The 18,436-nt window shown below is 35.3% G+C and overlaps 1 protein-coding gene across 6 annotated transcripts in view; it reads left to right on the top strand.

Moving 5' to 3' along the window:
• The window catches only part of LOC126761121 (probable serine/threonine-protein kinase nek3), a 120,330-nt gene that overhangs the window by 73,785 nt on the left and 28,109 nt on the right, over positions 1 to 18,436 (top strand). For all 6 annotated transcript variants that reach the window (XM_050481585.1, XM_050478305.1, XM_050479113.1 and 3 more), the window contains one exon: positions 4,828 to 5,249. In XM_050481585.1, the coding sequence (XP_050337542.1) occupies positions 4,828 to 5,249 (422 nt within the window). The remainder of the gene's footprint in view (positions 1 to 4,827; positions 5,250 to 18,436) is intronic.

The following is an 18,436-nucleotide window of genomic DNA, read 5'->3' on the forward strand; positions in this document are numbered from 1 at the left end:
ATTCCTTTCCTATATAAAAAGCTCATGAAATCTAAAAGTCCCTCTACTTGCAGAATATACAAACATCTTGCAACATTATCCAAGGTTAAGCACATCGATTCACAAAAGCAAATACATATTTCATAATCTCTAAATATATACTTGTACTATACAAACAAGTTTATTTATTGCACCGTTCGCTCTCTAAGCGTGACAGCACCATACTATATATGGTCACTCCGGAGTTTGCCTTCCGTTTATATTTACATTATTGTTGTCGTTACAGCTTGTAAAATTCGCATATATCACAATTTTATAGTTTACAATAATTGTTGCACTTTTATTGCCCGCCCGTGCGCGGCGTCTAGCAGTGTTGGCGATGCTGCTGCTGTTTATTGTCATTAACATCGATTATTTGCAGAAATTCCATCAACGCAACGTTTAACGGATCATAAAAAATGTGCAACACGCTACCGAGTATTCAGTGCCATCACAACGTGCGCTGTGGCATGAGTTCATGAGCTTGGTGCTGCCTGTTGCAGCTGCACTTGGGACTGCCCAGCTTACGACTACTGCTGTTTGGCAGGCATTTTACATTTATGTGCGTATTTATAAGTTATGAGCAAACATATGTACGTATGTATGTGTTTTCCGACTGTCGATGGCTATAGAACCCGGCAATGACGGTCATTATGGGATACTTAATAATTTCACAGCCTTTATGGTAATTTTAATGACATCCATAATGGCCAGTGAATTTTCTATATGGGACTTATAATCATGAATTCGCTAGGTGGCTTTTCAGGAAATCACGAGCTATTTTATGGCTGATTTTTATGTTGCCCTCAACTGTTCCTCTTGACACAATCAGCACTGTGCCTCTAACTTTAACAATGAACAAACTTTCATGTAACGAAGGCCTTCCAAAATCAAATTGTTTGCCTTCGAAGTTGAAAATTGAGCTTATTTAACATTATTAATTATATTATGCAGTTTAATATATGTAGATATATGTAAACATAGATTTTTCCGTTTAATTTTTATTCTCTGAATGAGTTTGAATATTAAGTTTACCACGAAGTTTGTAACACTCAAAAGGAAACGTCAAAGACCCAATAAAGTATACTGCTAAGTCGATTTTGACATATCCCCCTCCACCTGTCTGTATATAAGCGAACTAGGCACTCAATTCTAGAGATACCAATTAAAATTTGCACACGTCCTTTTCTCCCCAAAAAGCTGCTAATTTGTCGGAACCACTGATATCGGATACTATAGCTGATATACCATATAAATTGACCGATCAAAATCAAGTTCCTGTAAACAATTTGTTTATTTGGATTATTGTCCAAGCGAACAATACAATCTCCGAAGAAATTGTTCAGATCGGACCACTAACCACTAGAGCATATATATTATATAATTGTATAATGTCAAACGAACTGTTCGATCGAACTGTTGGTCGTTGTATGGAAATTTTTTCTATTTCACCTGATGCCTCTTTTCGAACTGAACTTCAATAATTAATACTCTTTGATAGAGGATGAATTTTAAAATATTCAAACTCATTTAGCTAATGTTCAGTCAGGGGTATTCGTCTACCACACCCGTGTGGCCCACACATCCCTCATTCGATCTCAACAGTTTACCACCTGAAACCGGAAATTGGAGATCACATTTCAATTGTTGTTTCTTAAGAAGACCTTTCTGAATTCAAGGCTGAGGGATATTTGTTTAGGGACTATTATTTGAAGGAAACAATAAATAAAACTACAAATGGCGAACTTCCTTTCATAAAAAGCTTATTTACTTGCATGTCAAACTTTTCCACAGAAGTTAATGTCATTTAGTTCTAGGAAATCAACCGCAAATAATAATTCATGAGGATGTGAAGGTGTACTTGTACTCCTATAAATTCTTATAAATATATGTAGAAACAATCAATATAATTGCAAACGAGTAGAATTTCAGCAACAAGCAGCAATACAAAATACAACATATTAAGGAAACCTTTGTTGCACAGACACAAACCTGCCACAAGTTGTTGCATGCGTCAGCACTGAGTACGGCTATGACCGAGCGACCACAAGCACAGTTACAGAGCCAGACGCCAACACAGACATCCCACAACGTGTCGCGAATAAAAATGCAGGCATTCGCGAGGGGGCAAGTCAGGCCAAAGCGGTTAGCAACATCAGGCAATAACTACTGCAGTCGCACTGCATATAAAGAAAACAAACACGTTTTATTCTTTTGTTATTGTTGTTCAATTATTGCTAAATGTCGCTTTATTAATTGTTATTAACAATTCTCGCGAACATACTCGCCTTTATTTGCATGCCGCTACACACTTCTGTCCATATACATACCATATATGTATATAAATATATATGATATACATACATATATATATAGGTGTACACGTTTGTGATCCGTTAAGTGCAATTGTAGTTATTATTAGTTTTTAATCGCCACGGAAAGTCATTATTCTTCCACTCCCGTTCGGTCCGTTCGGCTTGTATGTATTATATGAGCTCGTGCAAATGCCGTCTGTTGTTGTTTTCAATTTCTACATGCAGGTCATTTGCATTCCCCTCCATACTCGGCTGCTAATTTAGCTTGTTATTTCATTGCTCACTCAGCTTGATTCTTTTAAAAATCTCTGTCCTTAGCAAGAGCGCCTGCACTTTAATTCTGCATATGATTTTTCTATTACTACTTATTGTTGTTGCGTCTACTGATTCATTTGGCTCACAGATGTTCTCTTACCTCACCTTCAACTCATTGCTATTCTTGAATAATGCAAAATTCAAATGCAAAGCTGGTAAATCAATGTCGCAAACTTACAGTTACACTCTAAATAATGCTTATTTCATCTTACTTTACACTAGAATGAGGAATGTTATCCTTTTTTATTAGACAGGGGCGCACTTAGCAAAATTTCTGAATCACTGCAGCAGGGGAAGACCATAAGTGATTAAAGTGACCTTGAGTCGATTTAACTATGCCCGTCTGTCCGTCGGTATATAAGCAAACTAGTATGCCAGTTTTAGAGATATGCAATTTTGCACACGTTATTTTCTCCGTAAGAAGCTGCTCATTTAGCCGAAGCGCCGATATCGGACTTCTATAGGATATACAAAACCGCCTAAAATCAAGTTCTTGTAAGGAAAACATTTTTTGACAAAATATCTTCTATTATTGTCTTCAACATTCCTTCCAGGGTTTTACAATCTTCGTAGCAAATAGGGTATATGTTCAGGTTATAAAAAGACAAAAACTATCGCTTACAGAGCGTCTCTTGTGGTCTACCTGAATGGGGTATGCCATTTGTGTTGGTATGTTTACGACGAAAGTCTAAAAATCAATATTTCACCTTGAAATATACTGGGAAAGATTTTTCCTAACATTTTTGTAGCCTAGGGTTGCGCATTTTTTAGTTAAAAATTTTTAAATTAAAAATTAGATTTTCAATTTAATTCATAAATAAAAATTTAATTTTAAAATTTTTAGTCCCAAATATCTTGGATTAAAAATTAACAGTCAAATGGAAATTTAATTTATATTTAAAACATTTTCTTTTTTACACTTAACTACTTATATGCTTGGAATTCAAACTTTTGTTCTTTATTTTTCAATCCGGTATGAATACTCTTTAATCTATTAATTTTTAATCATTATTTGCCGACATGATCGAGCCACTTTTTCCATGAGGAAACAGTATTTTCTCGAAACATGAAATTGAATATTTTCAATGGGGAACAAAAATATCACAACTAGCATCATTTTGAAACGAATAGCCTCAAAGCAAGTAAAAAAATGAAAATTTCATAGCTTTCGGGTTAAGGTTAGTACTCTAGGATAAGAATAGGTTTTTTTTCATAGCAACTCTTCAGCCTATGATTTGCATACCTAGCTAGAGGTTATTTTAAGAGAAAGAATATATGCAAGGTGTATATTAATGCGTCAAATACTTTGTTCGTTACTACCTTAAAGTCAAACACTTTTCGCAGAGTGTATATTTGCTTACAAACACTTAAACGCTGCTGTTACAAATACAGTGAACAATTAAAAATATGCACAACCCATTTGAGTGAAATCAATTGAAATCTAAATAAAGTCAAATTAGCGACAATACTATGGCAATCTCAGAGTACAAATTGAAATTTAGCAAGTGCTACAGTAACAAGCATATTTATGTACAACAACAATAATTATTGTGAAAACCGCAGCTGCATATCAAATGACAAGCCGCAACGCAATTAGACAGGAAGGCTGACAGTTGTTTTTGCACATAATACTTATTCACTTTTGTTGTTGTTGTGCCAATTGAATGAACGCCGTTTAAGTGCGTGAAATTAGCAATAAATGCGAAAGCATTCAAGCACTTGAAGGTGTGTGCAACAAGCATACAGCGACGAGCTGCGGCAACGCACGAAGTGACAACAAAAACGGACCGCCGCCAACGGAATGTATCCCCGACACCTACGAATATGCCATGGCATGCAGAAAACAACAACGATAGGACTTTAACGGGCAGCACCGCAAGCAAATGAGGTTACAAAGTGATTGACAGCATCGCTTGACAGACAGCATTGTTGCATTGCCGCGTGCCAACCAAGCAGACAGACACTTAAGCGCTCGTTTTTAGCGACTCGTATGATTTCATTAGCATTCTCCATTACCGACAACATATTCATGAGCAAATACACCGATAGACACTTAAGATTGCAATATTATAATTGTTTGGTTATGTTTTTATGCAAAAAACTGCAATTTGTTTACCCACAAAGCAAAGTCACCTTCTTTGTCTAAACGTTTCGACTTTTTATTGTGCCTTCGTTTCAGATGCCAATCACACAGTCAAATCGGGTAAGAAGAAAAAACTTGCGAATGCCTCTGCCGCTGGTGTTTCCGCCACGAGTGCAGCGTTGTTGGGCTCAGCGTCGTCGACAGTTACGCCCCCGGCGTCTTCTTCGTCGATGCCTGTGCCGGATGTGAGTCCTACTGGTAGCAGTGACAGTCTTATGCGCGATAAGCAATTCCCGACCGTTAGCACACCGCCCGCCTCATCTTCCGTGCCTGCGGTGGAGACCACGGAGGACGACTCAGATTCGGGATCGACCGATGCGCGACGCAAGAAGAAGGCGCGCACCACCTTCACAGGTCGTCAGATATTCGAATTGGAGAAACAGTTCGAAATAAAGAAATATCTTAGTTCGAGTGAACGCACGGAAATGGCTAAGTTGCTGAATGTGACTGAAACGCAGGTGAGTAAATGAAGCATTATAAATGCAAGTAGTATCTAGTCTCTAGTTTAAACAAAGTTTAAAGATCTTTACCGAATTTAATTATTTTATAAAAAGTCCTAGTTTAAAAGCAAACCTTTCCTCATAATATTTTAAAAAGTACAGCAGATTTTTTTTTAAAGTTCATTCTTATCACAATTTTGCCTCCATTCAGAAGATGTTATTGGGGTAAGAGCAAGAAATCTTCTCCTATTATCCGGTGCTGGACTGACTAAAAGTTTAACTGAGCTCATTTTGGTCCCATTAGTTCGGTAGTCTTGTAAATCTTGTCTGTTGTGTCAAATATCCACGTAAAAAATAAAGTAGTCAAATATTAAAAAATAACTCAGCTTCTAATAGCTTCTGAGAACACCATGTCCGTCAGATGCTGCTGATTTGTCGGAATCGCCGATATCGGACTGCTATAGCATATTGCTGCGATACAAGCTGAACGATCAGAATCAAGTTCTTGTATCCGTATCCGAACATGAAATAGAAATGAAGGGTCAACATATTTTCTTCGGTTCTTTCAAACATTTTGAGACCGAATTCATAGTTTCCTACAAAATGTATTTGCTCTCGAAAATAACGAAGGATTATGAAGGAATCAAGCACAGAAAAAAAATGCATCTAAGTCTTGATTGCACGATAATTTGTAATATTTGCAGACTTATGTACATGCATGTACTTGTATGTATGAATATGCATGTTAGCCAATAATTTGAAACTTTGATTACTGTGTAAACCTTCATGAGCAAACACATTAATTGACTTCTAATTAGGAATTTGCATAATCAAACAAAAGCTTCAAATATTGAAAGTGTCTGCAAGTATGTAAGTATGTATAGTGAGTCTATGTGTGTTGTATGCCGATTTCTAGGGTTTTCGGTACAACGGTAAAATAATATGAAGATTTTATTTACCCAGTATGTGCCATATTTTAATGAAATTAAATTTAAGTTGAGTTAACTCTTCTAAAACATAATATAGTTTAGCGTTAGGTTCCGCTTAGTTTAAGGTGAAATATTCGCATTCAGGACGCGAACGTTTTTTGCGAACTTAAAGAGTGACTTGATACCTACGTTCGTCTAACCCCTTAATTTCCGAATCAAATACTTGTAGATTCTTGATACGAGTGTAAATGGGATAATTTCAATGTAAATAGCTTTGAAAGTAAGCGAAATGTAGTAATGAAACTAAGAGAGTTTATGAGCTATAATATTATATAAGTTCATCGGATACCCAATATGATTATAAACCATTCATAAATTTGTAGAATAGTGAATATTAAATTCTTTCGCAATGTCTTAATACACAATTTTGCCAATACCTGAAAACATGCCTCCGACTTTAATCTCTGAAAACTGCACTAGAATAAAATATTCGGTTACATCTGAGCATAGACGTTCCTTTTTATAAATAACTCTTAGTAACTTGATTTGATTGAATCGCTTAGTTGTCGGAATCTGGTGAAAGATAAAAATATTAATTATTATTACAATCTGCTCTGCAGGTAATTGCGGCGGTACAATAAGGGGATTATATTTTTATTTTGTGTAGATTATGAGCATTTATGCAAACTGTTTTACTTTTATTGGATTCTATTTATTTTTATTGTCGCGTACTGCTTTGCACAAAGTGTAGTAATTGATAATAGTATGTAATAATATCCTATGTTTGTAATAACTAAAACTAATCGCAGTGCAATTCTCCCGCCGATCGGGCCAAACTACCAACAAGGAATATTATAGACAAACAACTCTCAGTTCTTTTAACACCATAATGCATCATGTCACGTTGTCAATAATTCTTCCGCTAGTTTCGCAAAAAATTCGACTCGTCCGCAATCGCCACATTCGCTTGAGTCCGTTTTGACACGATTGAAGAAATATAAACCGAATAGAAGAAAGTCTTGAAGACTATACCGGTAAAGACTATTCCAACTGTTTCAAGGACTGGAAGTGTTGACAAAAGTACAACTTATCGGACGGTACTACTTTTAAGGGAATAAATTTTATTTGGAAGAATAAGAATTTACGTAAACAAATATTATAGCTAGTTTTCAAATTTGAACGTTTTTTCAAACATAGCCTAGTGGCATTATCTCACTAATATCAATGGTATAAATTGAGATCTTCACGTACATTACCTGGGCGCTGGAAGTTCAATTTCCACCACTTTTAGATTAAAACTGCCACACTACGTTTTGTAGTTTCATAAAGGTTTGATACAGTGTTTGTCTGCACCCGAACTTCCTTCTTTCTACTAGGTAATTAAATGAATTCATAACATTATTGTCATATATGCACACCTGTACATTATATAACATGTAATCTCAATTCTACTGTGTTTTGCAAACAGTTTGTTGCATATAGCATATACATAATTTTGCTCACATACATATGTAAATTCATACGGGCGAAAATTATTTGAACAACCCTAAACTTTTCCGAGCATAGGCATGCAATAAGCACAAGAAATATGCTCTACAAACTAATAATTATAATTACAAGCTCTAATTTGCAAAATCACATATACATACATACAACCGCCACGCCCAGCAACAACATACATATACCTTTTTATATCAAATATCTGTAAGGGTGTGTTTGTGCGTGCGTGTAATTGATTGCGTTGTTTAACTAGGGAACCGCACTGAATTAATTGTCATTGTTGTTGTACATTTTATGCACTCGCCATGGGTCCACAACCGAAACTTTTTGCAAAAATTTAACTAATTAAACTAAGCAAATTTCCAGTGACTACACACACACGTGCACATCGAGTGCAAATGCATAAGTGGCTTGCAGAATGGCCTTATCGACCTTTCCGTAAGCATTATGCATTTAGGCATCACTTAAGTAGACAAGGAAAATCAGCAGCTCAGAGCTCTGAGCAGCGCTGAGGAGCAAAGTTCACCGCAAGCGTTTGTTTGCCACCAACAGACTCGAAAGCTCTAAATATGCTTTGTTGATGTAATTAAATTGTTATTGCTGCAACAACGCACACACACATTTGGTGTTGTTATGAAATGCGAAGCAATATCTCAGCTTATAGCACACATACCGCTGTACAAATGTACGTGCAACATTTAATACTCGCAAGATATATGTACATATATTTCTTGTAAATTCCGCCCCTCATAAGCTGGGTGCATAGTTGAAATTGTTGGCAACAGTTTTGGCTCTAATATGCTGTTCAATATAATTAAGTGCCACGCCGACAAGCTTGAATAGCGTGTGCATGCATGAGTGTGTATGTGTGTTTCAGTTGATATTTGTAAATGCAGCGCACATCCTGTGCGATAATACACCGAGCCGATGCAATTATGCATCCTGCCAGGCCACTCAACCACTCAACCGCTCAGCCATTCAAGTAGTCAAGTAGACAAGCATTCAGGCGTGCTTGTGTGGGTGCATCTGTGCACACACGCAAGATAAATTGCTTTCGGGCTTATAATATTAATAATAGACTAACACTTGTGCTTTCAACTCACACATAGGCAAAACAAACAAACATAATCGAATGGCACACAAACAGCCACAAGATTTCAATGAACGCCCTCCTCGAAATTAACTATTTCATACAGGCTTACATTTGGACTTGGGGGCATGTGTGTCGGTGTAGTACAAACTTCGCAATGTAGTATATGCGCACATGTGTGCGCTTGACTGGTTTATGTGTGACATTAATTGGCTCGATTGAATATGTCATGGCATTAAATAAATAGGTGAGCACACACACGTGCAACCAAATATAAAGGCCGTTATTTACAAACTTACATATATGCCAAATCGATACACAAAAATCCACTTAAAGCTGTAACAACTGTACACTAACAGTGAAATAATTAGGCTTCAGAATTGGGGGTGAGCAGTCAGTCATATTAATAAATGTTTAAGCTTACTTTATTATCAAACTGATAAGAACGTCAAGAGGTATTTATGAGGGCCCAAAATTATTGAACCAGGTAAGCATGGAACCTCATATTTATTACGGCAAAGCAAAGAAGTTGATTTTGGGGTAGGAATTTATAACTCACCTTGAACAATTTAAAAAAAGGCGGAGCAGGATGATGTGGTGGTCTTTTCTCAGCAAGATGACGCCGATATCAGATGATCCAACTCAAGTCCTTATATCGAAAACTTTTTGATTTGACAAGATATCTTCAAGAAATTTACACAAAGACTTTTGTCAGAGGAATCGCTACAATCTCAGAAAATGTTCTTCAGATCAGAAGATAGTAACGTAAAGCTGCCATTTAAACTGACCGATCAAAATCAAGATCTGTTGTATACTCTTTTATGCTATAAATATTATAGCTTCAGTGCCGACGCAGTTAAATTTTTTTCTTGTTTTTCTTTTATTAAATTTGTTGTTTTGACTAGTGCCTGTAATCACAATTTGGAATTCTGTAAATCACACGACAAATTTAAAGGCGAAAATATAATTATATATTGAATCTGTCGGCAAATAAACGCGGAACGTGGACAATAATATCGAACAAACGAAAATGTTCAGTAGAAGTGAGTTTATTGAAAAACTAAAAATAACTCTCGTTTGCCATTTTGAAAACACTGAATTTAGATCTTCATATTAAATATTTTGTAAGCAACGCCAACACGAAAAAGTTAAAAATTAATCAATTCCACATAAATTGTGTAAATATTCTATCAAACAAAAGTTAACATATATTTTTATTTTTATTGATAATTATGCTTTTTTGCTTTGTTATATAAAATTTAATATTTGTTCCCGCCTTATTTATTTTCATTCAAGTTTAAATACATCTCAAAATAATGAAATTTAGACCTGTCGTTTTCAATTGAGAGATTTTTTTGACTGTCACGTACTGAATTGCTAAATCGTCTCAAATCACAAAAATCGTCTCTTATTGAAAATCTCAATTTTAGAGACTTGTGACTGTATCACAGTACAGAATCGCTCGGATCGTATTTCACGTTGCGCAAGTGAAAATGTTCGCTATAACGAAAATGCAATTACGTTTTGTCTATTCGCTTTTCCTTTTCACAATGGTGGCACTCTGTACAGCGTAAGTGAATATGCTGAACACATAGAGCGCGACAGACTGCAAGCGACATCTGTCAAATATTAAAATACACACGTTCTGATGGTCACAGTTATTTAGACAGCTGCACGACTACACCACTGCAGGCCGACAGTTGTCGCTCTCGCTAACTTCAAAATATTCTTATATTTGCCAACGACAGTAGGACGACAGTAGAAGTTGACAGTAGAGAGGAGTGATGCCACTAATATGTAAAATGTAAAATTATTCAAAGCTCTAACAAATCTGACGTTATTTTACAAATAAAAGCATAAAATGGCTCTGTTATATCATTTGTAATAACAATTTATAATTTAAAACAAATAAATTTACCTATTTACTTATTTTTTGCATAACAAATTTCACTTTGAACAAAATATTAAAATTTCATTGAAGTGAAAGATATTAGTATGGCCACAACGAAATTGTGTATATGCAAAGTGGATAGTTGTGTTATCTTGTTATGTCGCTGCCTTCTTACAAATGTTCGCGTGGAAGAATTCACGACGCCATTTACCAGAGATAAAGAGATCAATAACTGTGAGAGCCGCTCACCTACCGAACTTTGACAGTTGACGGGATTGGGTAGGTTTTGACGTTTTGCAATTGGAATGACTTGAACGGCCAGATTGAAATTATACCAAAAATATGTGTGAACGGAGGAATTTGTTGCCGCCGTTCAAGATCGCTAATAAAAATTTAAAACAATGAAAATTCAAGAAAATTTGAAATTTAATTTTATTTAATTTAATGAGAACTAAAAGGCTCAATTCACCTTATTAAGTATTGAAAGATCAAAAGTTAGTTGTTTTAATGTACCATAAAATCTTAAAAAAGGATTTAAGTAGTTTCGCCATATATTAAAAGTCCAATATATAACAATTTGCAATCGTAATAATTGTTGGGTGTTTTAATTTAAAATGCCCAAAAATTCCTATTTTGTTCGATCTGGCCATAATGGAAAATGTTATAAAAAAGGCTTATTTTGAGGCGCTCTCACACTGGAATAAGTTGGGCATCCCATTATCCCTGCCATTTACAGTTGACCGTGGTGCTGCCATATCGAGTCGCGCTCTATGTGTTCAGCACTTGAGTGTCAAACTCGTGCGTAGTTTAAATTCACTACAAAAATTTATATTTTTAGGGAAAGTTTAACAAATTAGCTGTTGAAAATTTCAAACACAAAATAATGATTGATTTTGAAAAAACAATTTTAGAAATTTTCGGCATTAAAGCTAAAAAAGCCAATGCGATATGCAATGTATAATAATACGGATTTATTGCCTGATTTTTTTTTCAAATGTCCACTTTATGATAGTTTTTACAAAGTCGTGTGGCTTCATAAATGCTAAAACGCATGTCGCATTAACATGAAGGAAAATTGAAGTTGACCAGATATTATGGAAGAACGTTAAATATATTTAAGAATAATTTATTTTTAATGAAACTATTTAAAGGGGCAGTGCCAGAAAGTTAAGCATAACTTAAAAATCTCGCATGCATCTGTTGATTTCAGAATTTGTGTTGCATTTGCTATAATCCTGGGAGGTTATTCTGAAGGATAATCGTCACTTTGTAATACAATTTTTTATGCTTTCACAGCAGCAGTCACCATTTTTATTAGAGATAAACACTGAAAGCAAACCCTTTGTTTTCTTCGCTTCGTTGTTTCAGTCATGGATGACATGATACGAATCTTTTCGATTCGAGAGAGCGCTGTCAAAGTTCACATTTTTAATAATATTAGCCAGTGGTGCCACTAAGGAAAGAAAGGAGTTTTGAGATTTTTATTTTATTTCATATATGTTTTTTGGTTTCCATTCCACAGTAAAGTATACATAATTCAAATTTGTTTAAGAAGCTAAATATTATATATTAGGCCCAAACATATGTACATATATGTTTTAATCAGAAAAGATTTTCAAAATTAACTTTCAAAGCTCAGTTAACACAATATTTTAATATTTCCAAACACTTCTGTACATATTTTAAATAACCTAAACATCAACCTTACTTCTTTCTTACATTCTTAATAAACGAATCTCTTATGATAACATGTTCGGAAGTCAAAGTTTAAATAACACGATCTTTCTTAAAAAAAACTATATTAAATCTCATTAAATAAAGATTGTAAACATACGTAAAATTGATTCAAAAAATGGGTCTCACAAATTACTCACTGATTTCGCAATTTATTTCAGGGAGAACCTTTGTGATACTCTCTTGTATTGCTTGTCATCTCTTCAGTAGCGCAGAGCTTTCAGTGCTACCAAGTAAACAACGATATCGTGGGCTCAAGCAAAGAGAGCAGTTTCCGATCAACTTATCCTTTCTTTCAGTATGAATTCTCTATCAAAACGAGAAAAGTTCTCATTATTGTATTCCTTAAGGATACGATAAAAATTAATTAACGACTTATGCCAATTTAAGTTGCATTATATTGATAAATCCGCTGATTTACTCCAGTGGCAAAACATTTTTAAACCTCGACACACGAAAAAACTCCTGACACGACACAAAATAAAATATTATTTCCGTACCTAATGCGTACAATCATATTTGTTTGAAATAGAATATATTTTTAAATACAGTAGTCCCATCCAGATCCATTCCTTTGTTTTATTTCCCAAATTCCCGATATATAAATTTATCAAAAAGACTTGGAAATATCACAATTTAAAGTTTTAACTTCTACTTAAAGTTTAATCAACTTATATATTTAATTCATGTTATGCCCTTAGACCATAGAAACTGTACTTCTACTTACTATTATGAAAATCATAAAATGTAATCAATATGTACATATATCCATAAAATTTCAAACTTCTACTTACTAGCACACGCACAAATATGGACACATATGGTATGCAATGTGAGACACTTCCTAACATGTACCGTAATTTGTAGATAAGCACCAACAACCACAACCAATTACACAATGCTCATCCATTCTTCTCACACTACTGGCCACAAATAAGCTCGGAAGAGGAGAACAGCTACATGCCCACACATTTATTTGGCAATGTATCGCCAAATACAAATATATAGCAATGAATATTGTCCTTGTTGCAATGTTAATTCATTCTAATTAGTCAATAAATCTCAATTAAGTTCATGTGTGCCAACATGACAACGTAGGGAGGGGCCAAATGGCTCGGACTCCAGTGAGGAGCATAACAGCCATTGTTGTTGCCGCATCACAGATAAGCCGACAACTCCATCGCTCTAACCAACTTGTCAGACTTTACATTTTATTGTTGGTCATGACGTTGTTTTTGTAGCGCATATTGTATAACATACTAAGGGACTGCACTGAAGAGAAATCAACTAGTTACAAAACAAACTAGTACGAACCACAAGACCAAATAGTCAGCCAAGTGTTTTTCTTCCTGCAGGCAACGGACACTTTTACAACCGCTATGGAATGTCAGTTGTGTGATTTTTATTAAAAATGTACGAGTCTCATACAAAATTAATAAAGCGATATATAACTGGTATAAGTCTCTTATCTTTCTGACTAGTTGGAGACGGGAACTTCTGGTTGGAAACTAATATACATATTTCCTGACTTATTCGATAATAGATCCTTCACCACTGGGTTGTTTACACAGAAAATGGATGTCAGTGCAAAACTTATCAAGTATATGCATACTCATCACTTTGTTAAATGTGGTGAATGCTTAGTATGATTACATTTGTGGTAATTCAATGAATTTAATAAATAATCAAGGAAATTAGTAGGTTTATTTTCGCGAATGTATGTTAAAGTGTGTAAGCGGAAGTCAACACATTAAACTAAGCCATCGATGGTGTTTCCACATATGTATGATTAGATACTTATTTTCATTGCTCTGTATTACGGTAAAAATAGCGTTAAGTGCAAATGCGTGTATTTAAATGACATTAACAAAATGTAAACCATTTAGTGGTGTATATTTTTAGAAAACTGTAAATGTGTTATCGTTAGCCTTCACATTGAAATTGGCTATAAATATTATAATTTCATGTATAATTGGTTCTAAGGTTAGAGCGAGAAAAAGCTGTTATCATAGACTGTTCCTGAGCTGTGACCGTTTTTGAATAAACCGAATTTTACTAAAGTTCTCTGGTAACCACAACTAACTTCACAGATTAACTGCCTATCCTTTGTGATCGAATAAACTCTATTTTATTTCCAAGTAAATTGTTTATGAATTACAGACCGCTCCTAAGGAGTTAATTGTTATTCTTTAATTTGTTTAATCGTAAGAAAAGAATTTCAAGTTTGTTAGGTAATTTTATAATGTCGCAGCACGTTCTACAGAGTAAAATAATTCAGTTCAACTTTCCGTTGTTTTTAGCATTTAAAACCAACAGCCATAGATACAGTATTATATATACATATACTATATAATTGATCCAAATGATGATATGTGTTGAAATCTGAGTGACTGTCAGTCCGCCCGGGCAAGCTATAACTTCAGATTGATGGAACTTATTACATACATATGTTCTTATACACCCAAATTAAGTTGGAGGTGAATGGAAGCGGTATCGGAATATTGCCACATCCACAAAATGTAGTTAAACGAAAAAAATAAAAAGCCATAAATTAGGATACAAAACAGTATTATAGTACAGGGCTTCGAAGTTGAAGCTGTGATTTAAAGTTTTTTAAAAAGTCTCACAAACTAAGGAAGCTTTTCAGAAATAATTTCCGGAAAAAGTATTTTCAGCCCTAGGAAAAGTGCGATAACACACAAATTGGAGAATGAGCATGGGACCACACATCTTTGAAATGTATCCGAGAAACTACCGGCCCAATTTCAACTAAATTTTGTTCCCATAATCAAAAGAATTGTTTTGAATAGTTTTTAGCAATTTGTCCCGAGCGTATGGCCGTCGTGAAAGAGAGTTGCGGAAGATCAAGGTAAACACCACAATTATACGAAGAACTTCTGCAAGCCATTTATCATAGATAAAACCGCCAATTTTGTATATTATACTTCCATAGTATGAAAATACGTATTGCCTGTATATAACCATACTTACATTGGGCAGCCGAAAAATTCTTTTCGTATTTTCACAATCACATTGTGTCAATTAAAAAATTAAATTCGGGGAAGATGAAAAAAAGGTACAACGAATTCAAAATAAGTGAAAATAATGAAGAAATTCGCTATATTTTGAAATTTTGTATAAAAAAAGGAAGAATGCCACGCAAGCCTCCAATGAAATTTGTGAAGTTTACGGCGACGATGCTGTATCAGTTCGTGTAGAACCAGAATGATTAGCTGCCTTCCGTTCTCGAAATTTTGAAATTTCGATTTATGTACACTGATGGAATAATGGCCCTAGCGGAAAAATGGAAAAAGTGGTCGACCTAAATGGTACATATTTGTTTATTTATTTATTATTATTATAAATATACAAAAAATAAGTTAAAGTTAAAGTGCTTTTTTGACTACCCAATACAAAATGAAGGGAGAGTGAGATAAAAGTATTTAAAACATTTTATAAACTATGATGTTTGATTTAAACATCACTTCAACCAAATACAATGCAATGTTAATAAACAACGGTATCAATAGTAACAATTACTGTCAATTTCGAAATCCACAATCACCACCAAATGACAATAGCAGACGTTAAATTGCCAATTGATGGGCAAAATGGAAAAATCACTTGAAATAAATTGTCACTCGTCAGCGTTGTATTTTAAATGCTCACCAATGGCCTTTAGTCCGATAGAAATCAATTAATTACGAAATGCACTTTTCACTGACGATTGCAAGCAACGCCGTCGCAAATGGCGAGTACATGAATGGGCGAACAGTTTTGTGGTGAAATGTAGTGTTAATTTCTGCACTTGTGTTAGTAGCAGTATGATGGTGCGAAAGGGAAATGTGGAAATATGCTACTTTGCAGCATTGTTATGGCCTGCGATTAAGTTCACAGCAGATACACAGCTTTCGATGCAAAATTGCATTTCCACATCGTGGAAGCGGTGGCAGAAGAGCTTTAAAATATGCATATTTATACTCCAGTTTGAAGGTTTTTACGTTGGAGGAAGAAAGATATGTGGCAAGTGTAACTACTTCGGGCTCTATAAATTTTAGTAAATAAAATTCGAGTTGAGGAAATCCGGAAAAATAAAAGTCAACCAACGGTTCTTTTGCAATTTAATAATTTTCTTCAAAAAAATAGAAATAAAGATCATTAAAAAATCATACTTTTAGCAATATGCTGCATTACTTAGGCAACCATATCAGTGGTCACTAAATTGAGCTGACACTTCCAGTCAAAGGCTAAAATAATAACGGGAACACATGGACACACATAAGTTCAGCTCGCACAGCAACTATCGACTACTACTTGGATTGACCCAGACTAAATGCAGCACTTAAAGGGCTGCCATAATAGGCCACTCAATCGACTTTGATAGTCACATCAAGCATGGGTATGTGCAGCAAGAAGTAAGGCAGTTAGTTGGTGGTCGACCATCGGCAACTGCACAGTAAGCGATCAAATCTCTCTGGGCGAAAATGCAACAGCGTGGCCATAAGTGTTGCAATAAACAAACGAACACCAAATAGTTGGTTGCCGCAAAGCGCGTGCACGACAGGCAGACAGGCCTGAAAGGCAGCAGACAGGCACGTAGGGTGGCCGCCAGACAGACCACCTTATAGGGAGACTAACCGGCTGGCCGACTAGGTTGCTACTTTGGACAACCGACTGCCCGAACAGCAGGCTAATAGACACGTTGATACAGAGGCATACTATATGTATATACATACATGCAGTCATACACACGGGCCTTCAGACTTTGTCGCATGTCACAAGCACGGCGTGCCAAGCAAGCCGACCAATCGAGAAACACGCCGTCACCGCTATTACCGCCAACAACAGTTGAAATATTTGTTGCGTATATAACAATAATAGCAACCATGCTCATGTGTATATGTGTGTGTGCGACACAATGTCACAAACAGCAATGGCAACTGGCAGCGGCAATCCTCGTATTTGCGTATGTGTGCCGCATCAGCCATTGAAGCATTTTGGCGTTAAGCCAAATTGCAAATAATTAAATTAAATTGCCGCCAACAACAAGAACAGTGAAACGTCCACAGTGTGGCCATAGTGCCACTGTGTGCCAATACATGCGAGCATGTGTGTACATCCATTGGACGTAAGTGTGTATTGCGCAATAATTGAAATGACTATTCATCTTTAAACACATATGCCACCAATGAAATGCACTAAACTCGTAAAGTTTCACTTTTTTCCCCGACACCGCACATTCCGCTTAGCAAAACGTTTAGAAGCTGATGATTCCACATGCGTTTTGATGGATTCTGCTAAATGATGAATATAAACCTCAAAAGACTCATCATAAGCAACTATTTTTAAGTCCCAAAATTTGTGTAAGGTCTATTAACTCTTTTCAGTTTTGTTTTCTTTTATCTTGCTAATAATTAATTCCGATTTGTGCGACCTCGTACCATATATTTTGCTTTAGTGTATAATTGAGCGCCACCGATTGATTTTACAGTTCACAGGAACACTTGTTGTTGTATGAAAATTAATTCAGATGTTTTCAGGTTTATATGAACCATAAATACACATATTCTAAAACAAAAATTTCAACCTGAAGATTTCACAAATAGCGTACACACATATTCCGATTTTTTTTTTTTTTTTTTCAAACAAAGTTGAAGTACGATGGCAACAACTTCGGCTTATTCAGTTTGTAATGCGATCGTTAAATATAGCAATTTCGCTATGAACAAGCCCCCCATCCACAATATTCGCCAGATTTCCCATCTAGTGAATATTTCCTTTTTCCCAGTAGTTTACAAGAGAAAAATTTTACACAGATCAAAAAGTCGAGCTCGAAACAAATTCCTATTTTGAAAGCCTTGAAACTTCAGACTATGGAACTGGTATGGAAATGTTAGAAGACCATTACAAAAATTTAAATTGCACTAGATGCAATTTGCAATACTATATATGCAACAAAAAAAATTCAAAAATAGTTGTTCTTCACAAATGAGCATCTTTATTCTATAATGTCAGCAGTAATAACTCCTAATTACCGTTGCGTGACGAGTAAGGAACAATT

Source organism: Bactrocera neohumeralis, chromosome 2, assembly GCF_024586455.1.
Source record: "Bactrocera neohumeralis isolate Rockhampton chromosome 2, APGP_CSIRO_Bneo_wtdbg2-racon-allhic-juicebox.fasta_v2, whole genome shotgun sequence".
NCBI classification, from domain to species: domain Eukaryota; kingdom Metazoa; phylum Arthropoda; class Insecta; order Diptera; family Tephritidae; genus Bactrocera; species Bactrocera neohumeralis.